Source organism: Pipistrellus kuhlii, unplaced genomic scaffold (genome assembly GCF_014108245.1).
Source record: "Pipistrellus kuhlii isolate mPipKuh1 unplaced genomic scaffold, mPipKuh1.p scaffold_m20_p_1, whole genome shotgun sequence".
NCBI lineage: Eukaryota > Metazoa > Chordata > Mammalia > Chiroptera > Vespertilionidae > Pipistrellus > Pipistrellus kuhlii.
The window spans coordinates 63,723,596-63,749,729 of NW_023425404.1; the positions used below are offsets into that span (position 1 = coordinate 63,723,596).

At 61.5% G+C, this 26,134-nt stretch overlaps 2 protein-coding genes across 11 annotated transcripts; both read left to right on the forward strand.

The window, feature by feature from the left end:
* Window positions 1–68: 68 nt before the first annotated feature.
* CARMIL3 (capping protein regulator and myosin 1 linker 3) lies at window positions 69–21,150 on the forward strand. Of its 9 annotated transcripts, XM_045584783.1 has the most exons (41): window positions 77–355; window positions 1,965–2,059; window positions 2,367–2,417; window positions 2,513–2,572; window positions 2,653–2,768; window positions 2,961–3,058; window positions 3,290–3,360; window positions 3,468–3,541; window positions 3,750–3,825; window positions 3,908–3,996; window positions 4,444–4,538; window positions 4,766–4,852; window positions 5,045–5,154; window positions 5,259–5,336; window positions 5,835–5,911; window positions 5,991–6,100; window positions 6,190–6,259; window positions 6,473–6,587; window positions 6,734–6,815; window positions 6,940–7,036; window positions 7,159–7,213; window positions 7,297–7,469; window positions 7,719–7,787; window positions 7,942–8,035; window positions 8,121–8,219; window positions 8,602–8,730; window positions 8,888–9,001; window positions 9,319–9,494; window positions 10,265–10,352; window positions 10,464–10,607; window positions 10,857–10,920; window positions 11,041–11,249; window positions 11,582–11,685; window positions 12,282–12,597; window positions 12,926–13,054; window positions 13,666–13,732; window positions 13,824–13,913; window positions 15,432–15,550; window positions 15,636–15,816; window positions 15,943–16,053; window positions 16,174–16,519. In XM_045584783.1, exons 1-41 carry the CDS (start codon window positions 316–318, stop codon window positions 16,197–16,199), a joined length of 4,248 nt encoding a protein of 1,415 aa, XP_045440739.1. In that variant the 5' UTR covers window positions 77–315; the 3' UTR covers window positions 16,200–16,519. The 9 variants fall into 9 exon arrangements, 8 of the variants coding, with proteins under 8 accessions (XP_045440733.1, XP_045440739.1, XP_036305449.1 ...); XR_006742207.1 differs by lacking the exon at window positions 6,473–6,587 and adding an exon at window positions 21,105–21,150 and having other exon boundaries at window positions 74–355; window positions 6,734–7,036; window positions 16,174–16,262; XM_045584787.1 differs by lacking the exon at window positions 6,473–6,587 and having other exon boundaries at window positions 79–355; window positions 5,991–6,095; window positions 15,642–15,816.
* Window positions 18,153–24,867, forward strand: CPNE6 (copine 6). Of its 2 annotated transcripts, XM_036449638.2 has the most exons (17): window positions 18,153–18,352; window positions 19,661–19,832; window positions 20,244–20,423; window positions 20,714–20,788; window positions 20,958–21,032; window positions 21,169–21,252; window positions 21,343–21,432; window positions 21,804–21,908; window positions 22,113–22,199; window positions 22,420–22,479; window positions 22,746–22,879; window positions 22,958–23,012; window positions 23,092–23,143; window positions 23,678–23,811; window positions 23,939–24,175; window positions 24,378–24,552; window positions 24,677–24,867. In XM_036449638.2, the coding sequence occupies exons 2-16, from the start codon at window positions 19,665–19,667 to the stop codon at window positions 24,513–24,515; spliced, it is 1,674 nt and encodes a 557-aa protein (XP_036305531.1). In that variant the 5' UTR covers window positions 18,153–18,352; window positions 19,661–19,664; the 3' UTR covers window positions 24,516–24,552; window positions 24,677–24,867. The 2 variants fall into 2 exon arrangements, with proteins under 2 accessions (XP_036305531.1, XP_036305543.1); XM_036449650.2 differs by lacking the exon at window positions 18,153–18,352 and having other exon boundaries at window positions 19,649–19,832.
* The last annotated feature ends 1,267 nt before the right edge of the window (window positions 24,868–26,134 follow it).

Here is a 26,134-nt window from a genome sequence, read left to right on the forward strand (position 1 = left end):
CCTCTCGGGAGCTGGCCCGGGCTCCTGGCAACACGCACCGGGCGTCGCACGCGGGAGCCGGCGGGAGGGGCGCGCGGGGTCCACGCAGCCGGGCGGCGCGGCACGCATGCTCAGTCCCGCACGTCCCGGCGGGCGGGGGCCGGCGCCGGGAGGGAGGCGGGGGCAGGAGCGCTCACGCAGCCGCCCGACTGGAGCGGGCTCGGCGGCTGCAGCATCGCTCCGCGCCGGGCCTGCCGGAGCCGGGTGTAGCATGTGCCGCGGCTCCCCGGCGGCGGCGGGAGCTCCTCTGCAGCAGCGGCAGCCACAGCAGCCGCCATGGCCAAGTCCAGCACGGAGCTCACCCGCGAGCTGCAAGGTACGAGGCTGCGGTGGTCTCCGGGACGCCAGGTCTGGGAGCGTTCGAGACCCAGTGCGCTCCTCCTCGCGGTTCACCCCAGCCCTGTGCCCCTCCGCCCCGTCCCCGCCCCGTGCAGCCCGCTGGCAAGGCAGCCCCCTCCCCTGCCCTGCATCCCAGCTGCGGGGCTCTGTCCCCGGAGCATCCTCCGCTGCCCCACCTCGCCTCACCCTGTCAGACCTTCTTGTCCCAGAGCCGCCCGTGCTGATCTTTGGTGGCAGGTGTAGTCCCCTCGCGGTCCCTGGGGCTGACTCTCAGGCCCACCCCTAAGCGAGGCGGCTGGTCCCCTCCCCAGAGAGTCCTTGTTTCCCCGCCGGGCGGAGCCAGGCCCACCCCAGGCTGCACGACGGGAGCTGCCCCTGGTCCTGACCGCCTCTTATCTCTGCACCCTCCCTCTCCCGGCCCCGCCCCGGAACTGGCCCGGAGAGCCCCCTAGCAGCCCAGCAGCGCCCAGACCAGGGGGGCAGAGAAGGGAATCCGGGAAGAGGGCTGCCTTGCAACGAAAAGCTAGAGCGAGGTCTCTGCAGCTCACCTCCCAGTGCCCCCGTCCCAGCCTGCCCCTTTCTGCTACCTTATACCCACACCTCAAGGCCTCTCCTGTTTGCATGGCCCTCAGGCTCGGCTCAAACCAAGGCCCGGCCCCCCAGCACTGCCACAACCCTGACCCCCACAGGCAGCAGCCCAGGCAGAGATCAGGAGCTCAAGGATACTCGGAGGCAAGCGTGCCTTAGCAATTTCCCACACCTACACACACACAGCACAATCCTGAGATGTGTGTACAAACATCTTTATAGTGCCTGGACACACACATCTCTCTCTCTCTCTCTCTCTCTCTCTCTCTCTCTCTCTCTCTCTCTCTCTCTCTCTCTCTCTCTCCTCCCTCCCTCCCTCCCTCCTCCCTCCCTCCCTCCCTCTCTCCTCTCTCCTCTCCTCCCTCTCCTCCCTCTCTCCCTCTCCTCTCTCTCTCTCTCTCTCTCTCTCTCTCTCTCTCTCTCTCTCTCTCTCTCTCGTCTCTCAGCAGTTAGGTAGGGTCTCATTTAAACACCAACTCCTTTCCACCTGCCACACACACGGGAACCTGCTGGCTCTGTGCCCCTTTCACAACTGCAAGCACAGCATACTCATTCACTCTCCCCATCCTCACCAATGGCGGCTTCAGAAGGCGCGCACACACGCGTTGTGAAAGGCAGGCACACTCACACCCAAGACCACCTAGAGTATAGTGAAAGGAACCCGCCCACACCCCTACGCACTGACTCACTGTGTATGGGCTGACAGTTGCTGGAGTGAACAGGCTGGAAAAGAGCCTTCACACCCTCAGAAGTGTAAGACACGCCCTCCCACAGACAGGGTCACTCAGCGGCTGTCCTTTGGTTTAGAAACATGGGGAACCAGAGTTTTCTCCACACCCCCTCCCTCTCTAATAGGAAGAGAAATGCACCCAGGAAGGAAAGCTGTGTGTCCCTGCCTTCTTTGTCTCTCTTTTTCTCTGATTCTGCCCCTGGAGAGCCCTGAGGAGGTGGGTGGCCAGGGCAAGGGGAGCTCTGAGCAGGCCCCTCTCCACCTGCAGACAGCATCCGGAGGTGCCTGAGCCAAGGGGCTGTGCTCCAGCAACATCGTGTGAAGCTGGAGACGAAGCCCAAGAAGTTTGAGGACCGAGTTCTGGTGAGGGCACAGGGCTTGGGAGCAGAGGGAGGCACCAAGGGCAGCTGGGCTGCTGAGGGCAGAGAGCCTGGGAGGAGGGAAGACGGAGGTGGGGAAGAGCTGAGGAGACGTGGTCTAGGGGAGGGCTTAGGCTGAACTGGGTCAAAGCCCAGGAGGTTAGAATGGGGCATGAGAGAGAGCCTAGACCCCCAGAACGGAGGGCCGCTGCTGGCCAGGTTGCACACTGGCTGAGGGGGCTGGGGGAGGGCACGAATCAAAGGCCCAGGGAATGGCCATTTACTGCTGATTTCTTTTCCTTTCTCTGAAGGCCCTGACCTCCTGGCGCCTCCACCTCTTCCCCCTTAAAGTCCCAGCGAAGGTAAGTTGGGCTGAGGAGCGGAGAGCACCTGGCATGCCCCCTCCTGAGCGTGGCAGCCAGACCCTCTCCACGAGCTGAGCATCCTCACCCCCCAGGTGGAGAGCTCCTTCAATGTCCTGGAGATCCGGGCCTTCAACACACTCAGCCAGAACCAGGTGAGCACCGGGCCTGGGCCCCCCCGGGCCAGCAGGAGGAGGGGGTCAGTGTGTGAGGCCCTGCTGCTCCCTCGCCCCAGATCCTCGTGGAGACAGAGCGAGGCATGGTGAGCCTGCGGCTGCCATCAGCTGAGAGTGTGGACCAAGTGACGCGGCACGTGAGCTCAGCCCTCTCCAAGGTCTGCCCTGGCCCTGGGTGAGTGGCAAAGGAGTGGGACAGCAAGGAAACTTCTCTCCCCTACCCTCTTCCCCCTGAGCCTGAGCTCCCAGGACAGCAAGGAGAAGAGCCAGCATGTTCCTGCTCCCGTTTTATTCTGGGGGCCAGACGCCGTAAGACGTGGAAAGCCTCTTTTCACCTCTCTCTGGGATGGATTTGTTCATCTTCCAGGAGTCTAATCCGGCGTGGAAATGCAGACACTCCAGAAGGGCCCCGAGACACATCCCCCAACTCGGAGACTTCCACATCCACCACTCACAGTGTGTGTGGTGAGCGGGGGCAGACCTGACGAAAGTGGGATCTAAACCACCCTGCCCCTTGTCCAGAGTCCTTTCTATATGGGGTTTCACCTGCCCCAGGGACCCACCGCTCCCGGACCTCATGGTGTAGCAGGAACCCAGGGCACTAGCACATGAAATGACCTTGACCTTTCCTTGACCCCTAAACCTGTTCCTCACTCCCTTACACCTCATGGAGCCAGCCCATATTCTGCCCCACAGGTGGCTTCTCTGAGACCTACGCTGCCCTGTGTGACTACAACGGGCTGCACTGCCGGGAGGAGGTGCAATGGGTGCGTTGGGCAGGGACCCACCATCTGGGCAGCTGGGACCTGGAGGGAGGGGGCAGAGGAGGAGGAGGAGGAGGGGAGCAGGGGTGAGCCAGTTCTACCTCCTCAAGGATGTGGACACCATCTATCATGCCGAGGATAACCGGGAGTTCAATCTTTTAGATTTCAGCCACTTGGAGAGCCGGTAAGCTGATGGGATCGACGCCCCACCCCACACCACCCCCCGCCACAGAAGCCCTCCTGATCCCACCCACAGCCCCAGACCTCTCTCCCCAACCCCCCTCCACTGCCTTCTACCCACCCAGGCTTTCCCCAGCCCAACCACTCTATGCCTAGTCTCTTCTTTCCTGCCCACCTGCTCACCACTTCCCACCCACTCCCATCTCCCACAGAGACTTGGCCCTCATGGTGGCAGCCCTGGCCTACAACCAGTGGTTCACCAAACTCTACTGCAAGGACCTGCGGCTGGTAGGGATGAGGAGGGGTGGAGGACGTGGGAGAGGGACGTGTCCTCTCTGGCCCCTGACCACAGCCCCCGCTCTGTCCTCAGGGCTCTGAAGTGCTGGAACAGGTGCTACATACCCTGAGCAAGTCGGGGAGCCTCGAAGAGCTGGTGCTGGACAACGCCGGACTTAAGACGTGAGCCAGCCTCCTCCTGGGGCAGCAGTGCCCCCGTGATGTAGTCTTAGGGTGACAGAACCTCAGAGCATGATAGGGGCCTCTGAGCTAGCTCATCCTGCTCCTCGCTCTACAGAAGAAGACACTGAGGCCCAAAGAGGGCAGAAAACAAGTCAATGGTCACGCTGGACTCAGACCTAAGCCCCCTGGTCCCCAGCTCCGTGGCTTCCCCAGCATGCTCCACAGCCACCAGGCGGGTGGGCTTCTCTCTTCGAGGGCCCGAAGCTGGGCTTTGTCTCAGCACAGCTTCTCTTGTGCTCCAGAGTGGGGACAAGTTCCGTGGCAGACCCTGGCCTGCTCCCACCTTGGGGGCCTCTGTCCTTTGCAGTCCCAGCCAGGCGGGCAGGTGGAGGAAGAGGGGAAGCCAGGGGGCTGGGACAAACACATCCTTCCTCCCCTTGCCTGAAGGGACTTTGTCCAGAAGCTGGCCTGCGTGTTTGGGGAGAACGGGAGCTGCGTGCTACATGCCCTCACTCTGTCCCACAATCCCATCGAGGACAAGGGTGAGCCCCAGCCCGGAGTCCTACCTCCTCCGCAGTGCAGACCCCTGTCCTAGCCCAGAGCCCAACCCGGGTTCTGACAGTGGCTCTCCAACCTGATACCAGCCCCTGCCCCAGCACCTCCATCCTTGACCCCAGGCCTGTACCCCACTCGTGCCCCTCCCCTGACTGTACCACCTGCTCCCACTGCCCAGCCTCTCACTGGGTGCATTTCTCTCCCCACTGCCCAGGTTTCCTCAGTCTGAGCCAGCAGCTTCTCTGCTTCCCCACGGGCCTCACCAAACTGTGCCTGGCCAAGACTGCCATTTCCCCTCGAGGTATTTGCGCTGGGAACCCTGACGTTTGACCTTTAACCTCCCCAGTGCTGCCCAGTTGAGCCCCATCCAGAGGCCTCTCCCCACACTCACACAGCCTCCCAGGGCCCAGGGGAAGGGAAGGAGCCACACTTTGGGAGCCGGGAAGTGTTGTGGGAATGGGGGCCAACCCAGCCCAGTGCCCGCTGTGCTCAGGGCTCCAGGCGCTGGGCCAGACCTTCGGGGCCAACCCGGCCTTTGCCAGCTCCCTTCAGTACCTGGACCTGAGCAAGAACCCGGGGCTGCTCGCCACGGACGAGTCCAACGTGAGTCCCTGGAGCACAGCCCAAGCCCCTGCCGAAGCACGCTCAGGCCGCAGGGCCTGGTCTGTCACCCCTTCCCCTGCAACCCCGCCGCCCTCCCTCCCCAGGCCCTCTACAGCTTCCTGGCCCAGCCCAACGCCCTGGTGCACCTGGACCTGGCGGGGACGGACTGCGCCGTGGACTCGGTGAGGGGTGGGCTGGTCATGGTGGGCCAGCTGGGGTGATTGGGGAGGCCAGGGCGGGTCTGTGCCCCGCCACCTTCCTCGAGTGTGAAGGTGGGCAGAGCTGGCCGGGTGACTTCGGATTCAGCTGGATTGTAAAGGAGCCCCCACAGCAGACACCTGTGCTGTACTTTACCTTGGTCCCCGTCCGAGGCTGTGCTGGCTCCATGAGAACCAGCCCCCGCCCCCTCCCCCAGGAGGCAATGGGGACAAGGCACCTCGTGAGTCTGCGGTGACCCCGGCTTTATGCATCCGTTGTCTGTGAGCCTCTCCAGTGCCCCTGGCCACCAGGCAGGGAGCAGACCCACTTTCCACAGAGGGGAAACCGAGGCAATACGAGGGGAAGCTGGGCTCACATAGACTGACGATGGGGGGACTAAGAACAGGACCTTGATGGGGAGGGGAGACGCCTCCCAGCACCCCTCCCAGCCCCTGGGAGACCCACCATGCCTCTCCCCACAGCTTCTGGGTGCCCTGCTCCATGGCTGCTGCTCCCACCTAACCTACCTCAACCTGGCGCGTAACAGCTGCTCTCACAGGTGGGGGCGTGAGGGGTGCAGGAAGGGTGGGGTAAGGGGTGGGTGTCCCTCTCCCTTGCTGACCCCAGGGTCTCTGCAGGAAGGGCCGAGAGGCCCCACCAGCCTTCAAGCAGTTCTTCAGCAGCGCCTACACCCTGAGCCACGTCAACCTGTCTGCCACGAAGCTGCCCCTGGAGGCCCTCAGGTCGGGTGGGTGCAGGGTTGGGGGCGTGGCCAAGGGGGAACCCTGAGAGAAGCGGCGAGAGGTCACAGTGGGCCTGCCGGCCTTCCTCCCGCAGGGCGCTGCTCCACGGCCTCTCCCTCAACAGCCACCTCAGTGACCTGCACCTGGACCTCAGCGGCTGTGAGGTGAGCCCTGTCCCCCGATCCCACTGCTTGTTCCCCACCCACTGTTCATTTCTCTGACCTCAGTCAAACCCTGGCAGTATTTGCCCCTGCACTACTCCTCTGTGACCCCCCAACCTGCTCACACCTCCGCTTTCCCGTCTCCGTCTGTGGTCTGCGTCCCGCGTCCCTCTTTCCAGAGGTCATGTTCAGTCTCCAGTATCTCCCCCCTTAAAGCTTTGCGGACGGAGGTACCAGGCTTCCCCACCAGAGGGCAGGAGCGAGCTATCTCGGGTGCAGCGGCCTGGAGACTTTTCTGGCTGAAAGGGAGAGAGCCCTGGGGAAGAATCTGGTGTGGAGAAGGGGCCTCCTGATTTTGCACCCCAGACCTGATATGACCTTGAGCCCTGACGTATCTACTTTGGTCTCTGAACATTAAAGGTGCCCTCCCCCGCCCTTACCCTGCCTCCCTGCCCCACCCCCACCCTGTTCCTGCAGCTCCGCTCAGCAGGAGCCCAGGCTTTGCAAGAGCAATTGGGGGCTGTCACCTGTGTGGGCAGCCTGGATCTGTCAGACAATGGTGAGTGGAGGTGTTTTCTTCCCGGGAGCCGGTGGGGACAGGGCCTGGAGCGTGGGGGAGAAGTGTGAAGGAGACTCCTGTGAGCCTCGGCCTCAAGGCCAGGCCTCTTCCATCTACCGGCCAGGGTTTGACTCGGACCTCCTGACACTGGTGCCTGCACTTGGCAAGAACAAGTCTCTCAAGCACCTGTTCCTGGGCAAGAACTTCAATGTCAAGGCCAAGTAAGGCCCCTCCCCATACCATAGGCCCTCCCTCTGTCAGCCCCCTCCCCTTGGGGCTCACTGTGTTGCCTCTGGTCCCTCCCTCCTCCCCCAAGAGCATGACCCCGGCCCTCTCCCCGCAGGACCCTGGAGGAGATCCTCCACAAGCTGGTGCAGATGATCCAGGAAGAGGACTGTGTGGGTGACTGGGCCGGGGGGAGGGGGTGCCTGCTGAGGCGGGAGCCTTGGAACCTGGGCCCAACCCCTGCTTGCCCACACAGTCCCTGCAGTCCCTGTCGGTGGCAGACTCCCGGCTGAAGCTGCGCACCAGCATCCTCATCAACGCCCTGGGCAGCAACACCTGCCTGGCCAAGGTGGACCTGAGCGGCAATGGCATGGAGGACATTGGGGCCAAGATGCTGTCTAAGGCCCTGCAGATAAACTCCTCCCTCAGGTGGGTCCCCACTTGAACCCTCTGACCCCTTAGTGTGCGTACACACACACATACACATGCACACGCACACACAGACACACACACACATACACACTTCCTGCTTGCCTTGCTCTGCCCCAGCTTCCAGGAAACCCTCAGGCCCAAACCATCTCTGAGTCTGCCTCATTACCCAGGAAAGGAGGGGCTGTGTCCTGCCCCTTAACAGGGACTCAGAGGGAAGGTAACAAGCTGTGCTCAACCTCTCCCCAGAACTATCCTATGGGATCGGAACAACACGTCTGCCCTGGGCTTCCTGGACGTTGCGAGGGCTCTGGAGAGGTGAGTGGGCCAGGGACCACGCCTGAACTAACTCAGCCTCACACCAGTCCTCTTGACCTCTTTGCACAGAAATGCTGGAAAGGGCCATGGGCGAGGGGAGAGGTCAGCGGGAGGTGGGCCTCTCCTCACCTCCCCTGTGCTCCTGTGTCCACAGCAACCACACGCTGCGCTTCATGTCCTTCCCCGTGAGCGACATCTCCCAAGCCTACCGCAGCGCCCCCGAGCGCACGGAGGACGTCTGGCAGAAGGTGGTGGCCTCGGCAGGGTGGCACAGAGAGGGCAGGGGCCAGCCCATGTCCCCGGGCCCTGACAGGCTCACCCCGTCATCTCCAGATCCAGTGGTGCTTGGTGAGGAACAACCACTCCCAGACGTGTCCCCAGGAGCAGGCCTTCAGGCTGCAGCAGGGCCTGGTGACCAGCAGCGCCGAGCAAGTAAACGTTTCCCTCTGGGCCACGTGGGGCATGCGAGGCACAGGTGTGATGTGACGGGGGCGGGGAGCATGGAGGAGGCATCACATGATGCCCATAACTGGCCTCAAGTATGGGGAAGAATAAGAGTCCCCAAAATGGGAGAACATGTGGGCAAACAGTGGGGGCCCCAGACAAGGGGTGCACAGGACTGTGGGAGCTCCACGGGGCCTTCAAGGAGGGCTTCCCCAGGAGAAGTGAGAGCAGGCCATCCAGAGATATGCCCACCACCCCAGCAGTGCTGGCACCAGTAGCATTGCCCAGGGAGACACAGAAACGGGGTGCCTGGGGTCCCGCCTGGGAGGGTGTTGTGCGAGGTCCCCCTAACACTCCCGCTGTGCTGCAGATGCTGCAGCGGCTGTGCGGGCGCGTGCAGGAGGAGGTCCGGGCCCTGAGGCTATGCCCCCTGGAGCCCGTGCAGGACGAGCTGCTCTACGCGCGGGACCTCATCAAGGACGCCAAGAACTCCCGGGCGGTGAGCCCTGCACAGCACCCCACACACTCTCCCTGGCAATCGGGAACCCAGGACGGCCCACCAGGCCATCCCAGAAGTGTCCGGGCCCTGCCTGTGCATTCGCCCTCCAGGCACACGGGCCTGTGTCTGGCCTGACCGCAGCCCCTTCCTTACACAGCTGTTTCCCAGCCTCTACGAGCTGGGCCACGTGCTGGCCAACGACGGGCCCGTGCGGCAGAGGCTGGAGTCGGTCGCCAGTGAGGTGTCCAAGGCCGTGGACAAGGAGCTGCAGGCAAGTCCTGGGGAAAGAGTCTGGTGTGGACCCAGGCTCTGAGCGGAGGGCGAGGTCTGCCCCGGGAGATCCCTGAGGCCAGAAGGAAATGCGGAGCTGAGAACTCCCACACTCCCACTGTGCAGAGACCTTACTAGAAAACTGGGCTTGCATTGTTCCTGCTAGCTTCAGTCTTGGCCCCAGACTGACTTCCCTGTCCGTGTGGTAGGTATTGTAGATGCCTGAGGGGCTGGAATAGACAGGCTGTTGTCTCTCAGCAGGGAAGCCACGCCTGACCCGCCCCCCTTTGGGCTCTGGCCTCCCTCTCCCCATACTAGGTGATCCTGGAGTCCATGGTCAGCCTGACGCAGGAGCTATGTCCCGTGGCCATGCGGGTAGCCGAGGGGCACAACAAGATGCTGAGCAACGTGGCGGAGCGCGTCACTGTGCCCCGGAACTTCATCCGCGGGGCGCTGCTGGAGCAGGCCGGGCAGGACATCCAGAACAAGCTGGAGTGAGAGGCGGCCGGGTTAGGGCAGGGCTGGATTGGGCCCAGAACACTTAGGGACCTGGGGCCCCACTCTCAACCATGAATAATGGATGGCCCAATCTCCATTACCAGGGATAAATCTTTAACCAAATGCAACCTTGTTGTTCAGGGTCGGACTGGTCTTTGCCCTAGAAATCCAAGTGCTGAGCTGGGGTTCAGGAGCCGGGCAGTGCACACACAGAGGTGCGAGCGCACACACACACACACACACACACAGCCACACACACACACACACACACACACACACACACACACGTACACTGGAGTCCTTTCCTGCGGAGGCTTGGCCCAGGAGAACAGATGTGATTGGAGAGTGTGAGCTGTCCCTCCCAGGTTTCACCCCGAGGCCTCTTTCATTCTGGGTCTGGGTGCCAGCCCTCTCCAAAGCAAAGAAAAAGAAACATTATTACCAGGGGAACTGGCTTCTGCTCTTACGGCAGAGACCAGGAGAGCTCTCTCGGCACCCCCTCACCCAGCTCTGTTCCACGGGAGCTCCAGGGGCCTCCGTCCTCTTTGCCCCCCCTCCTAACCCACACACCCCTGGTCGGTGGAAGGGACTGAGGGTGCCTTTATGGAGATCTGAGTGTGGCCCCCCGAGCCTCCTACAGCACGTTAGGGCCTCCTTGGGTGGCCGGGCTAGCCGGCCCTTCCCCCCCCCCCGGGCACCTGGGGAGGATAGGGCTGAGGCCAGGGCCCGGGAAGCAGTGGCTGAGCAGCCCCACCTGTGCCCGCAGTGAAGTGAAGCTCTCAGTCGTCACCTACTTAACCAACTCCATAGTGGATGAGATCCTGCAGGAGCTGTACCACTCACACAAGAGCCTGGTAAGCCAGTGCAGACATGGCCTGCACGTGGGCATCATACTGCCTCCCCAAGCCCCCTCCCCTCAAGCCTCTGGGAGGTAGACCACTTCCTTAGGATCCTGTCCTTCCCAGGCCCGGCACCTGGCCCAGCTAAGGACACTATCAGACCCATCAGGGGGGCCAGGCCACGGGCAGGATCTGTCCTCCCGGGGCCAGGGCCGGGGCCGGAACCATGACCACGAGGAGACCACAGATGATGAACTTGGGACTAACATCGTGAGCACCTCACCCCCAACCCCCTCCCTAACCTAGGTCCTGCCCCTGAACCTGCAAAACACGGTCCCCTTCCACTTCTCTGGACCCCACGCTCCCCTGACGGAGCTGGTCCCACCCACTAGCCCAACCAGCCCAGCCTCTTCCCTAATTCCCCGAGACCCCTGAGGAGGGGGGCAGGAGGGACTCTGAGGAATGGAGGCTCCCGATGAGGTCCTGCGTGGGCCCCACGCTTCACCTCCATCTCTGCAGGACACCATGGCCATCAAAAAGCAGAAACGCTGCCGCAAGATCCGGCCAGTGTCCGCCTTCATTAGTGAGTCCCCAGCATTGATTCCAACAGCCTCGTTTCCTTTTCTTCTTCCTCTGTCTCGCCAGCCTGCTTTCTCCCTGTCCCCCCTGCCGGTCGGTCCCTCTAACGCCGCTGTCCCCACAGGTGGGAGCCCTCAGGACATGGAGAGCCAGCTGGGGAGTCTGGGGATCCCTCCCGGTTGGTTCTCAGGGCTCGGGAACAGCCAGCCCGCTGCCGGTGGCTCCTGGGAAGGTCTCTCCGAGCTCCCCACCCACGGCTACAAACTGAGGCATCAGACACAGGGCCGGCCCCGGCCCCCCAGGACCACCCCTCCGGGACCTGGTCGGCCCAATGTGAGTCCGTCAGGCCTCTCAAGAGGACCAGCTTCACAGGCCTGGCACAGAGCACCAGCCATTGCGTGGGGGGGGGGGCCTGGCAGGCCACCCCAACAGGGACTCTCCAGTTTGGACGGGACCTAGACCTTGTCACCGAGAGGAAATCTGTCTGCCAGACAGCAGCAGTCACTGTGGTGCGGGCTGCCAAGCTCAGTAAATTTCCAGAGGGACTGACGTCTACACTCCCATGGGGCAGGGAGAAGCCAGTCCCTGTCCGAAGGGGACGGCCCTGAGGGGATGGGAGGGCCTCCCTGGCCCGGATGAGATTGCCTACGGGACTTTCCGCCCAGCAGGTGCCCGTGCCTGGGATGCGCCAGGAGAACGGGATGGCCACCCGCCTTGATGAGGGGCTGGAGGACTTCTTCAGCCGAAGGGTCATGGATGAGAGTTCCAGGTGTGGCCCCTAGACACACTTCCGTTTCTCCAGCCCCAAGGCCCTGACGGGCTCCTGCCTGCCCAGCTCCCATGGAGACGGAGCCCTGGGGCAGAGCCGGTCTCTCTGGGGCATTTCCTCACATCCAGGTCCTTCCACACCGAGCCCTTGTCTCCCACATGTTCTCAGTCTCAGGACAGCTGGCTAGGAAGGAGGGCCAGCGGGGTGGTGGGGATGGGGCCTGGGGCAGGTTGGGGCTGGCTGCAGGCCCCGGGCGGGGGGAGGGTATGACCATTAGGGTAAGAGGCCTGAGGGTGTGTTTTCAGTCACTGTCCTGCCCTGAGGAACTGGGTCACCTGCAGAGACAGAGGGGAGGGCAGGAGGCGAGCCTGGGAGAAGAGCTGATCTGCTAGGAGAGGATTATGACAGGGAAGGTGAGGACGTGTCTCCCCTGAGATAAGTGGGAAGGGCTGCAGAGCAGCAGCAGAACTAGGTGAGAGGAAACGGGGAGGTTTGTGAGGCCTGAGAGGGACCACCAGCACCACCCTGAGCTGCCTCTGCCCCTGGCATTTCTGTCTCCCCGTGCCCTGCCATTAACTCCCCCTGGCCCCACACAGCTGCCCTCGGACCCTGCGGACCCTGAGGCCGGGCCTCCCGGAGCCTCCGCTGCCCCCGCTGCAGAAAAAGAGGCGCCGAGGCCTGTTTCACTTCCGCCGGCCCCGGAGCTTCAAGGGGGACAGGGGACCGGGGTCCCCCACCACCGGCCTCCTCCTCCCTCCGCCCCCACCCCCACCCCCAACTCAGGAGAGCCCCCCCAGCCCAGACCCGCCCAGCCTCGGCAACAACTCCTCGCCCTGCTGGAGCCCGGAGGAGGAGAGCGGCCTGCTCCCCGGGCTGGGCGGGAGCCGGGGGCCCTCCTTCCGCAGGAAGATGGTGAGTGAGGCGGAAGTCCTGTGACCTCCCCGCCCACTGCCCCACACGCAGCCCACCTGCCCACCCCACCCAGGCAGTTATGGGGAGGATGCCAGGGACTCGGGGGTCCTCTGGTCGTCCCAACTCCCTGCTCCCTGAGAGGGGCTAGGCCTGTACAGCATGCTGGGCGTGCTGCATGCATAGCCGGGTGGTGGGAAGACTCTCCCAAGGGTGTGGGCAGGGCTCCCCCGGGCTGGGGGCTCCTAGGGCAGGGGCCCTCCCCACTCCCTCGCTGCCGGGGGAGCCCCTCCTCCCTCGAAGCTGCTTGTAAACCTGAGATCTTGTTTAGGGTTCTGAGGGGTCAGACCCAGCGGAGGGGGGCCAGGCCCCTGGGACAGCACAGCAGCCAAGAGTCCAGGGCGTTGCCCTTCCCGGGTTGGGAAGAACCAAAGGGTGGAGCTTCGATGGGAAACAAGAGGTGAGGGGAGCCCAAGCGGCGAAGTGAGGGTCCTGGGGGTCCCTGTCTGCCACCCTCTCCCTCCTGCACCCCCGTCCCTGGTGGGCCAGTGGGAAGCCATGCATTGGCCGCAGAGGTGCTCGCTGCAGCTCTGGCCGTACCAGACACTTGCCGTGGCATCCTGACCTCTGGAGCCTCCACTTCCTTGTGAAACGGGCCGCCATAGAAACACTTTCCTCCAGAGCTGCTTCCCAAACTTCGGTGACTTGATCGCCATGTTAGGACTGACTTCTATCTTCTCCACTGTCCACCTGTGTTAATATTTACGTATCGTTTTCATTTAAATCAACTCGCCTTTTTTAACCTCGTCTGGACCTGAGCATTATTATCTTTAAAGCCAAAGTCATGTTTTCTTTTACGGCACATAAAATAAACATACAACTATTAACATAGCAGTCTTTTCATTCATGCGAGCCATCTCACACACCCCTAGGGTGGTCCGGGCGTCCGGGGACTAATGACATAGGATGCTGGAACGGAAGCCTCTTGCTATGTGCAGTCCCCGCCTGGAGAGGGCGTTTCTGATCCCCACCACCACCACCACCCCATCCCCCCCTCGGCTCTCCTTTCAGGGCACAAGCCCAGACCTGGAGGGCAGTGTCCAGGCGTGGCAGAAGCGGCGCTCTTCAGATGATGCAGGTGAGCACGGTCACCCCCCCTTCCTGCTTTTGACCCCCCTCTCGGGGGCCCCTCCTAATTTGCCTTTCCTGGTCCCCTTTTCCATCCCCAGGGCCTGGAGCCTGGAAGCCGCCACCACCCCCTCAAAGCACCAAGCCGAGCTTCAGCGCCATGCGTCGTGCGGAGGCCACCTGGCACATAGGTACGGGCACCTCTCAGGCAGCAGCACTGAGGCCCAGGCTGTGCCTGCATCCGGGAGTCCCAGGCGGGGCCGTGAAGAGACAACACGGGGGAAATGCCGAAGGCTGTTTACAAAGCGATAGCCCGGAGAGACAGCCCAGCCCAAAGAAAGGCCCGACAGGGCAGAAGTGGCTTTGCCTGGACGGGCAGACGAGAACGCAGGTTGTGGGAGATTCCAGGGTTCTCCAGGCAGGGCCCCTTGTGGTCCCGGTCAGCAGAGGGGCACCCTGGACAGACAGTCCTCTCTCTGAGCCTCAGCTGGGAAGAGTGGGCAAGTACTGGTCATGCCAGGCCCCCCTCAGACATGCCAGTCTCCTCCAAGAGCAGCTGCTAAGCCAGCCTCAGCTCACGCGGCAGGTGCCACAGGGCAGGGGCCGGAGCCCGTCCTGCCCCCGAGGTGGTTAGGCCCAGCTCGCCACCACCAACTGGGTTAACCTTGTACAAGTTATTTACCTTCTGGCTTTGGAACTCTGAAGGCATAAAAGGGAGGGGTTCGTGGTATGGCATTCTGTCTGCCGGGTTCCGAGCACCTTGCACCCACGGAACCTCTGAAGGAAAGCTGGTCAGCTCAGCGTCAGCCTATGTTCCCACGGGCCTGGCACCTGACCCTTCAGCATCACTGACAGGGAATATCACACCGTAGATCCAGACCCTCCATCGCCCTCCTCCTCTCCACCAGACGCCAGGGCACCGGGCGTGTGCAGAGCCAGGCTGCCCTCCCCTGCGTGCACACCTGCCCCAGCACCCTTCCGGCTTCTCTTACCCACACCCACAGACACACACACACGGACAACACCTTCCAGGTGGGCTACCCTCAGGCTCAGTGTGCACAAAGCCACAGAGGCAGGAGGTGGGGGTGCCAGGGCGCCCCTCCTTGAGGCTCTCGCCATCTAAGTCAGACGGGAGACAAAGCCCTGGGAGAGCCAGGCTGCAGCCATGGCAGGGCCCGGGCACTGCAGCCCTGGCCGAGCAGCCCCGCCTGCGGGCCGGACAGCCCAGGCTCTGGCTCTATCCCAGCAGGAGCGAGCTCAGCCTGCTCTTCGCGAGGGGCAGCCTGCGCCCACTCCAGAGGTAACAGGCCCAGGACCATCCCGGAGGCCAAGGTCTAAGGCCAGTGGTCGGCAAACTGTGGCTCGCGAGCCACATGCTACTCTTTGACCCCTGGAGTGTGGCTCTTGCACAAAATACCACGGCCTGGGCGAGTCTATTTTGAGAAGTGGTGTTAGAAGAGGTTTAAGTTTTTAAAAAAATTTGGCTCTCAAAAGAAATTTCAGTCGTTGTCCCATTGATATTTGGCTGTGTTGGCTAATGAGTTTGCCGAGCACTGACTAAGAAAACGTGAGAGCAGAAGGGAACATGAAGGCAGAGGCTTAGGAGCCAATGGGGAAGTCCGGGCCTCCAGGGCTTCGTAGGGGCAGGGGAGGGAGGGCTCTGCAAGAATGCCTGTTCCTGCAGTTTCTCTTCTCTCCCCATCCCCTAGCCGAGGAGAGTGCCCCCAACCACAGCTGCCAGAGTCCCAGCCCCTCCTCCCAGGATGGGGAGGAGGGGAAGGACGGGGTCCTGTTCCCTGAGAGAACCGTTCCCGCTAGGAATGCCAAGGTGAGGGCTGGCCAGGTGAGTGGGGGAGGCAGTTTGATGAGGCAAAGGACTGACTAATGACCTGGCATCTTCCTTCTTCTGTCAGCTGCAGGACCCCCCTCTGGCTCCACGGCCCCCCAAGCCCGTGGCTGTGCCCAGGGGCCGCCGTCCCCCCCAGGAGCCAGGGGGCAGGGAAGAGGCTGAGGCTGGGAGTGCAGCCCCAGGAATAAACAAGCCCCGGCTGAGGCTGGGCTCACAGCAGGACCAAGAGGAGCCTGAGGCCCCAGGTCTGCCACCCGCTGGAGGGGCCCCGGGAGGCCTCTGGGCCCCCGCTGCCCGCACGGGGTCCCCCTCCCCAGCACCCAGCTCTGAGCCTCACTCGTATGCCGGACCCGCCTTGACTGTCATTTCAGGCCCCTTAGACCCAGGCCGCCGGTCCGCCCCCCTGAAGCCCAAGAGGACTCGGCGGGCACAGTCCTGTGACAAGCTGGAGCCGGACAGAAGGCGGCCCCCCGACTCCACAGGTGCCGGTGGGTGGGCCACGGGCAGTTCCCCTTCTCACCCACCTGTCCAACACGGCGCCCAGCGCGGGCGGCAGGCTCTCCCTGCCCAGGACACAGGGCTCCCTGGATTTGTCCCCACAGGAACCAGTGAGCCCGGAACAGACTGACCGCCGCTGCTGCGCCCTCCCCAGCCCTCCTCTCGACATGTGCCTCACAAGGACTGACCCCCCACCCCCTGACACCCCCTGCACCTCCAGGTCCCTCTGCCAGCCCATCTCACAGGGGCTGGATGGCAGGATGAGGTGTGGGGGACAGAGGGGGACAGGAAGGGAGGGAGCAACCTGGAAAGAGGGAGGCTCTGAGTGCCTGCTCCCTCAGCAGAGTCGGGGTGGGGGACATCTCCCTCCCTGGAGGGCAGATCTAGCCCTCTACCCCCAGGGGCTCTCTCCCCACTTGTATAGAATAAAATAAAAAAATCACTGCCTGCCTTGAGTCTTTGTTGCCTTCCCCAGTCACTGCCCCACACCCCACCATCTGTTCCCCTTCCGTGCTTGTTCTCAGGGGGAAGAGTGAGGAATACCTCACAGGATTGGGGTGGGGGCTCTGAGTAGAGAGGGAAAGGCCGGAAAAGTGATGGACAGGTTGGAGGGGACTGAGGTCCCCAAGCCCCAGGAAATGTCACGTGTAGGATCTGGGCTGAGCTGGCTGGAGAAGAGACCAAAATGATAGAAACCAGCACCAGTGTATGTCCAGCTTTGGGGCGTGCGGTAAGATTGGAAGACCCCAATGTACCAGGAGGAGATTTGGGAAGGGGTGCTGTGTGTGTGTGTGTGCGCGTGTGTGCGTGCGTGTGTGTGTGTGTGTGTGTGTGTGTTTACACACAGGCAGGCTCACTAATGGTGGGATTAGAGTGTGCACCATCAATAGTCAGAAATTTCAGCAGAAAAGCAGCCTGAAGGTGAACAGAAATGTCTATGCTGTGAGAAGATTGATGATTAAATTAATTTTTCCCATTGGAGTGCTGCCAAATACCAGCTTAGCATTCAAGACTCCAGCTCAAGAGCCCCGCCCTCTGTGAAGCCCTTCCCGCCGCCCTCCCCCGGCTCATCCGTGGGACCCTCCCTCTCTGCGGCCCACCGCATCCTGACCAGATCCACACCTTTGCACCTGACACACTTAATGGCACTTGTGTAGTGGCTAATCGTCTCTGTCTGTGAGGTTGTCTGTTCTATAGACACACACCTCCCCAGGGCCAGGAGCTGTGTCCCAGTCACCTCATGGCCCAGCCCCCGGGCACAGTGCCTGGCACCCAGGAGCTGTCAGTAAACGGCTGCCCGCTGAGGGGAAGGTGTTCGGGGGAACCTCCTTGCCCACTCATCCCAGATCGCCATCCCCATGGACCCAGATGTCTTCATGTGGGGCAGGCGGCTCCCAGGCAATGGCTCACTTCCCCCGGCCTCACTAGGGAATGACTGATCTCTCCTCCAGACCAGTGCCTGGTTTGGCCCCTCCCACGAGGAACTGAGAATTGTGGGCACCAGGAAGATGCCTCTGGAACCAGTCCTTCAGCACATCCCACCGGCACCCCGTCTTCAGGGGGGTGGTTGTGTGACCAGAACGTGAGACTGAATGCCCGTAAGCAGCTGTGTCCATGACCTTGTGTCTCCCTGTTAAAGGTGGCTGGGATGCTGAATCTCGTTCTCAGAGCTCTGAGGAGCTGAGTGGTTTTTAAGGAGCACGTGAAGATCTCCATTCTGCTGTGTGTGTGAGTGACAAGTACAGCCAGCATTCTTTCATAGGCGCAAATATCCTTAACGAGTGTGATGTGGAGAGTGTCGTGAGACTGGGTGTGTTTCCCTGTGTGTGTCTGTGTGGCTATAACTGTCGTGGTGTCACAGAGAGTTTATGTGCTGGCGTCTGTGCGTGTCAAGATATGTGTGAGCCTGTGGGTTGTGGGTGCGCATCTCCATCACTCCCCAGAGTGGATGTGTGTGCATCTCTGTGATGCTGGCTGTGGGTGTGGTGTGAAGGGGAAGATGTGTGTCATTGTGTCTGTGGAGGTCCAGCCTCTGAGCCACCTCCAGCCCACCCTCCTCCCCGAGATCTATGGCTCCTTCCCAGGCAGTGTCCCTGCCCCTCTCCTCTTCTCCCTCCCAACTGGAGGGAGGGTGAGGGGGGAGCTGGTGCTGCCACCTCCCCTCCCCATCCCGGCCCCATAAATAGCAGCAGAGCCGGAGCCGGAGCTGGCGCCAGCGGCTGGAGAAGAAAGGAGTCAAGGCCGGGCCAGAGCCGGAGAGAGGAGCCCCCAGCTAGAGCCCAGGTGAGCTTCCCCTTCCTCCCCAGCCCGGCCGGCCCGGCCCGGCCCAGTCTCTGTAACAGCATCTCCCCCAGCCCCCAGAGAAGCCTCCGGTTCTGCCGGATCCCTCCCTGTCACGTGCCCTTGCCCTTCTCAGGGGACCTGCAGGAACCGGGAGACGGGTGGCTAGAAGGCAGAGACCCCTGCAGCCCAGACCCTCCCTCACAGACACGGAAAGCACAGCCTGTGGGGAGGGGGTACCCAGCCCGAGAAGGGTCCCCATTCTGAGGGAGGCGCCTACAGGAACTGTCACACCCTCCTGGGGACAGACACAGGACTAGGGGACAGACACACAAGGTGGGAGCATCCAGACACACAGATGCACACTCGCTGGCAGAACCACGACACGAGATCAGACAGCCTCACCCTGAGATGCGGACAGATACAGATAGATGGACTGACCGGCCGTGAACTCGGGCCAGCGTACCCCTGCCTGCCGCTGCCCGAGGCTTGGTACCACTGCTGGGGGAAGGTGGCGTGCGTGCATCCCACGGGCAGCATGGAGGGGGCCGCAGCTCCCCAAAAAACGCGTCGCTAAGAGACACTGCTGGGCGCTGCCAAGAAGTGTGAGAACAGGGGAGGTGGGGAGGGGAGTGAGAGTTGTCATAGTGGGAGCCCCTGCCAGGAGCCTGGAGGAGCGCTCCGCAGGCACAAGCTCTGCCTCTAGCTCCCCAAGCCCACCGCCCTCCCCTCCCATCGGCCAGCTGCAGGTGAGTGGGGGGAGACAAACAGGGACGGCCAGGCGCCTTCACCCTGCCCCCTCCTGCCCACCGCAGCTCCGCTCCTGAGGCCCATCCTCTTCAGGCTTCCAGGGGCCCGTCCACCCCTTCCCCCACCCCCCTCTGCCCCACTTTATCTCCCCGGGGCCAAGACTGAGTGCTGCGCTGGCTCAGACATCAGTTGGGAAAACAGCAGAAGGTGCTGAGGCAGCAAAAAGTGTGGATCAATCGATGGCCTAGGAACCAAGACTGCCAGGAACCCACTCCCCCACCCCCAACCCTTTAGCCCTTCCAGCCCCTTCCATACACGCTAGGCCAGAAGGGGTGACAGAAGCACAGGGCTGTGCAGAGGTGGGAGGCTCAGGTACTCCACCCTCCTCTGCTCAGAGCTCCCAGGGAAGCCGAGCCCTGAGAGGGCAGGGAAACAGGAGGTCCCAGCGGCCCAGGGGTCCCCGGACCTCAGGAAACAGGGCAAAGGCTTCCAGAAGGTAGACCCCCTCCCATGGCAGGTGTTCGCGTTCCAGTATCCAGGCCGTCTGCTCTGTCCCCACAGTGACATGTCGAACCCTGAGATGGCATGGGTGCCCGAGCCCCCAGCCATGACGCTGGGGGCCTCGCGGGTGGAGCTTCGGGTATCCTGCCATGGCCTCCTGGACCGAGACACGCTCGCCAAGCCCCACCCCTGCGTGCTGCTCAAGCTCTACTCTGATGAGCAGTGGGTGGAGGTGAGAGCAACTCGGGCCTGGAAGGAGGGAGGCTGGGTGGAGGCCTCACGTGGGAAGGGAAGACCCTGAGGGGCCGCTCCCAGGAGGTGTGGGTCACCTTGGTGCAGGGTGTGCCGTCGGTACAAACACAAATCATTTATAGTTTCTAAAGCCCAGAGCTACAGAGGGGCCTGAGATGGCCAGTGGCACTGTTCTCAGAGGCCTTAGGAGAGCCCCAGGGGGCTGAAGGTATAGTGAGCTGACAGCATCCTGAGTTGGGGGGGCGAGAGGGGACACTGGGGGAACAGGCAACCTAGGGAGGGAGAGCTAGTCGCTGGGGGTGTGCATGCCCAAGGACAGCTGGCAGGGTGGGTGGTCCAGGGGAAAGTACTGGGTTCCCAGAGGCCCTCACCCCCCGCCCCCTCTCCGCAGGTGGAGCGCACAGAGGTGCTGCGCTCCTGCTCCAGCCCCGTCTTCTCCCGGGTGCTGGCCCTTGAGTACTTTTTTGAAGAAAAGCAGCCCCTGCAGTTCCACGTGTTTGATGCCGAGGACGGAGCCACTGGCCCCAGCAATGACACCTTCCTTGGCTCTACAGAGTGCACTTTGGGCCAGGTCTGCAACACCACCCGCCCCCTCCAGCTCCTGCCTTCCTCTCTGAGATCCAGATTGACAGAGAGCATGAGCTCTAGGGCTAGTTCATTCCAGGCTTGGACCCCCATCTCCGCCATTCACTGGCAGTGCCGCCTTGGGAAAGATACTTAACCTCTCTGAGTCTTAGTCTCCTCATCTAAACAATGGGGGTCACAGTCCAACCTTAGCCCAACTTATTACCCCTGTCCTTTCTACCCTGGCCAAGGCAGGTGGGGCCTCACAGCCAGGTCTCCCTCCTCCTCCATCTCCAGATTGTGTCCCAAACCAAGGTCACTAAGCCATTGCTGCTGAAGAATGGGAAGACTGCGGGCAAGTCCACCATCACGGTAGGCAAGGTCACCCATATTCACCCTTGGACAGGGCACTCAATGCCCCTGCATGGACATCCATGGCAACATCATGCCCACGACTGGCCCCCACTTAAAGGAAAGGGCATAGAGTGGCCCCTGTGGGAGGGGGGAGGGGGGAGTCCTGCCACTTGTGTTCCCCTTGCAGATTGTCGCTGAGGAGGTGTCTGGCACCAACGACTACGTGCAGCTCACCTTCAGAGCCCACAAGCTGGACAACAAGGTTAACCCCCAGAGTCCCGGCCCCCACTCAAGACAAATCCCAGAGTCCCGGCCCTGCTCCCTGCTCTGTATTAGCCTCCCCCCACACCCCCCGCACACCTCTCCAGGCTCATGGACCTTTTCCCTCGTGTCCCCAGGATCTGTTCAGCAAGTCTGACCCTTTCATCGAGATCTATAAGACCAATGAGGACCAGAGCGAGCAGCTGGTCTGGAGGACCGAGGTTGGTGCCTGGAGCTGTGGGAGGGAGGGAGGAGGAGCAGAGTAGGGAAACCTAGACAGGGGGTGACGGGCTCTCTGGTGCCTCTCCAAGGTGGTGAAGAACAACCTGAACCCCAGCTGGGAGCCATTCCGCCTGTCCCTGCACTCCCTGTGCAGCTGTGACATCCACCGGCCTCTCAAGGTGAGGCCCCAGCAAGCAAGGGCAGCCGCCTAAGGCGTCCAGTCTCTGCCTGAGGCCTGCCCCTGAGTGTAGCAAGCTCCCTTCCTTTCCCCCCCGCCCCCCACTGTGGGCTAAAGAACCTGTCACAACTCCGTGTTCCCATATGTGTGCCCACATGTGTGCCTACATGTGTGCCTTTTAGCCAAGCCAAAGTCGCTGCCAGACTGAGCCAAAGAATGAAATTCTCAGCAAATGGCCTCTCTGGGCAGGATGAGTTCATCTTTTTGGACATAGAGACTGTTAGCCCTCTGCCTCCCCGAGTCCCTCCCCCTGGCCCCTGAAACCACTGCAAAGCATCCCTGACCCTGACCCTGACCCCCCTGCCTTCTCAGTTCCTGGTGTATGACTATGACTCAAGTGGGAAACATGATTTCATTGGAGAGTTCACCAGCACCTTCCAGGAGATGCAGGAAGGAACAGCAAATCCTGGACAAGAGGTGTTACAAAGACCCCTCCCCTAGAACCCCCCCAATACCTCTGGGAAACTTCTGAGGGTGATGGTGAAGAGGCCACCGTGCATCCTCAGCATCACCCTAGGGACTGATCCAGGAAGTCTTGCTCTGGGAGGCTTTGCTGGAAGGGGGAGGAGGGGTCACCTGATGGAACTGTGACCTGGGCTTTTGGGGAATGTGGGGGTCTAGATGCAGTGGGACTGCATCAACCCCAAATATCGGGACAAGAAGAAGAACTACAAGAGCTCGGGGACTGTAGTTCTGGCCCAGTGCACGGTAAACCCCAGTGTCAGCCTCAAGCCCTGCCCCAGCCCCGAGCCCTCTGCAACCTCACATTCAACTCTTCCTTTGCCTCTGGGAACTGAAAACCCTTGCCCTACACCACTGCCAACTTCAACCTCAAAAGCTCCGATCCCTCCACTTCCCCCACAGAAGCCCCACCTAGCTCCCTCCCCAAAGGACTTCCCCTCCACCTCACCTCCCCTGCTTCCGCCAGGTGGAGAAGGTACACACGTTTCTGGATTACATCATGGGCGGCTGCCAGATCAGCTTCACGGTAAATGCCCAGGGGACGGGGACACGGATACGAGGGAAGGGCTAAGCCCACAGTGAGCAGAAAGACCCCAGAATGCCCTCGGCCCTCCTTAGGCCTCTCGTGAGCCTAGCATTGTCATCTTGTTCCTCTCACCCCGCTCTGTGATGATGCTATCTACCTGTGGGCTCACCCTGATTCTCCTTAGTCCTCCGTATGGACACTAGCCCTGGCCTAGCCGCCCTATTGGCTCTCGGGGTTGTAGCAAGAACCTTTCCCCCCTCTACCAGGTGGCCATTGACTTCACGGCCTCCAATGGGGACCCCAGGAGCAGCCAGTCCCTACACTGCCTCAGCCCTCGCCAGCCCAACCACTACCTGCAGGCCCTGCGGGCAGTGGGAGGCATCTGCCAAGACTATGACAGGTAGAGAGAGGTGGGGGCAGGGGGAGACGGGCAGGGAGGCTTTGCCCGATGGGCCCTGCAGCCTTTTCTTCTCCCCAGTGACAAGCGGTTTCCGGCGTTTGGCTTTGGGGCTCGGATCCCTCCCAACTTCGAGGTAGGCTGGGTGCCAAGAGGTGGGAGGAGCTGGTGAGACAGAGAGACGGGAAGGAATGATCCCCTGGCTGTTCTCCTAGGTGTCCCATGACTTTGCTATCAACTTTGACCCGGAAAATCCTGAATGTGAAGGTAAGAGGGGATGCTCCCGCCAGCCCCCCAATACAGTTTGCTGCACGCCCCTGTACACCCCATGGCAAAGCACAGACTGCATTCCCAGGGGCTCAGCTCCCCGACCCTTTACCCATTCATTGCCTGGGTTCCTTTGATAAGACTTCCAGACCCTGGCCCAGCATCTACCCGCCCAACTGCCCCAGGGCCTGGGCCATCCAACTCTCCTTCTTACTGAGAAACTAGGAAGGGGGGCGGGGGGAAGGACACCTCCTTGCTTTAAGGCACATGTGTCAAACACAAGGCCCGAGGGCCAAATCCGTCCCGCCATGCCTTGCAATGTGGCCCGCACCGCGCTGTCATCATTGCACTCAGCTGCGTTTCCATCACAATGACAGTTTATGACTGTTCAGTAAACCATTCGGCCCGCGATTTAGGCTGGATTTTAGATTTTGGCCCCTTCTCTGATTGAGTTCGACACCCCTACTTTAAGGGGTGCCAGGACATGCTCTTCATGTCCCTGCTAATCCCTGAAAGCCTCGCCTCTGCCCACAGAGATCTCCGGGGTCATCACCTCCTACCGCCGCTGCCTGCCCCAGATCCAGCTCTATGGCCCCACCAACGTGGCCCCCATCATCAACCGCGTGGCCGAGCCAGCCCAGCGGGAGCAGAGCACCGGCCGAGCCACGGTGAGGAGAGGGAGCAGGCAACCAGCCTCTGCCCGGGAGCTCTTGGGTGGGGCGGGGCAGGGACCGGCTGGGGCATGTGCCAGAGGCCTTGCACACAGAGGCCACCTCCTCCCTCCCTCCCCCGCAGAAGTACTCGGTGCTGCTGGTGCTCACAGACGGCGTGGTGAGCGACATGGCGGAGACCCGCGCCGCCATCGTGCGCGCTTCCCGCCTGCCCATGTCCATCATCATCGTGGGCGTGGGCAATGCCGACTTCTCTGACATGCGGCTGCTGGATGGCGATGAGGGTACCTTGCGCTGCCCTCGAGGGGTGCCCGCAGCCCGTGACATCGTCCAGTTCGTTCCCTTCCGGGACTTCAAGGATGTGAGTGTCCGGTGCTCCCTCCCAACGGGACTCCACAGCTCCCCACAAACCCAAATCTGGCCTGGTCCTCCCACCGGGTGGATGTCCTGAGAAGGATGCTAGAGCCCAGCTGGTCACTCCGAAGCCCCGCCCACACCTGCCCCTGCCCCCGCCCCTTAGGCTTGGGTCCCTAACAACCACTGCCTTGACCCCCCACCCGCAGGCCGCACCGTCTGCGCTGGCTAAGTGTGTCCTGGCCGAGGTGCCTCGGCAGGTGGTGGAGTACTACGCCAGCCAGGGCATCAGCCCCGGGGTGCCCAGGCCCAGCACGCCGGCCACCACTCCCAGCCCTAGCCCGTGACTGCCTCCCGCTGGACGGACACTCCCTCAGCCTCTCAGTGAGTCCTGGGTGCCCGAAGGAGCGGACACTACCGAGGGGGTGCAGAGTGGGGCTTGGTGGAGGCCATCTCGGCCAGGTATGGTGTAGAGGAGGGTGCTTATGATGATCCCACTCTCTCTCAGGTGCCTGTCCTGACCCCTGTGACTCGAGTGACCAGTGCCTCTCCCTCTTGGATCAGCTGTGCCCCCTGGGTCCTGGAAGTGAGTGGAGAGCCCTGCCCCGTCTCTCCAGGCCCCATAGTCCTGTGGCCCCGCACTGACGCTCTTCAGTGATCCTGACTTTCTGGCCGTTAATAAAGGGAACCAGTCTTAGCGCCTCAGCCTCTACCCATCATGTCTCAGATGTCCACTGGGTAGTCTGTAGCACCCACAAATGCCATTAAGAACCGGCACCTTTCAGCTTAACAATAACCCACAACCTTCGGACCAACTAAGAACCGGCACCTTTCAAAACCTAGGCCGGAGTTCACCAGGCAGTCACATGTCTCTACACTCTCACCCCAACTATGTACCAAGGAGATCTGAGAAGCCCCTATCCTCACCTCCCAATGGGGGGTGGGGGGGCGCGGCAGGCACCATGGGGGTTAATTATTGGAGATGGGGAAGGTAATGAGGGGCTGTCAAGGGGGCAGGCTAATGCCTTTTTACAGCTGTCTCCAGAGAATCCCAGCTGAGCCCAAGGGGTGGAACTCAGCCCACACACAGCTGTGGGTGAGACCCAGAAGGGGTGTGTGGGGAGTGAGCAGGGCAGGAGGTCTGCTAGTGAACTAAGAATACGGAAGAGACATCTAAGGTCTGTGCTGCCTGGTTTTCCTAGTTGTTTGGATGTACGTGTGTGCTCATGATTGCACATCCCTGATTTTCCATGAGCGTGGCCTTAGTGGTTCAGGTAGTCCGGCTGTGTACTCTTAATAACATTCACAATAGCAGGACACATTATTGTTTAGCCAAAGAAGAACCAGGAGCCCTTAAACTTGAGCCCAGGCCCATCTGACTAAAGGGCACATACTACCAACCACTAATGTGCAATTTCTGTGTGGAATATATCTGGTGACCCAGAGACACTTGTGGATGGGAGTCTCTGCCCATGTGTGTGCCTCAGCCAATAAGGTAAAGTGTGCAAGAACAGTAGTAGGTCTGGATTGCAGCTTCAGAGGGCAGGTAAGGCAGGTGTGAGATCCAGAATGAAGGAAGAATAGCTGGGCTCCTCTTCCTTCAATGATGTGTGTGGGAGAGGGTGAAGGAGGAGAGGCTAAAGGTGCCATGAGCCAGCCATTGCCAGCAGCCAATAGCCAGTGGTGGGGAAAGAAGAGGAGAAAAGAAAGAAATCCTGGGGGAGATGAAAGAGAGGCCCCCATTGCAGGCTCCTGAGTGGAGGAGGGACAAGCTGGGCTAGAGGAGGGGGAGGCAGTAACAAGAACTGGAATGGGAAGAGACAGCTGGGGAAGGGATGGTTAAAGGGGGCAGGAAGGAAGAGAGACATATGACAGTTTCTTCCCCCTTGCCTGACTGCCTCTCCCCATTTATGTCACCTGGAGGACCTGTGACAGTAGCTGGTGAGGTTGCTGCTTCCAGTTCAAT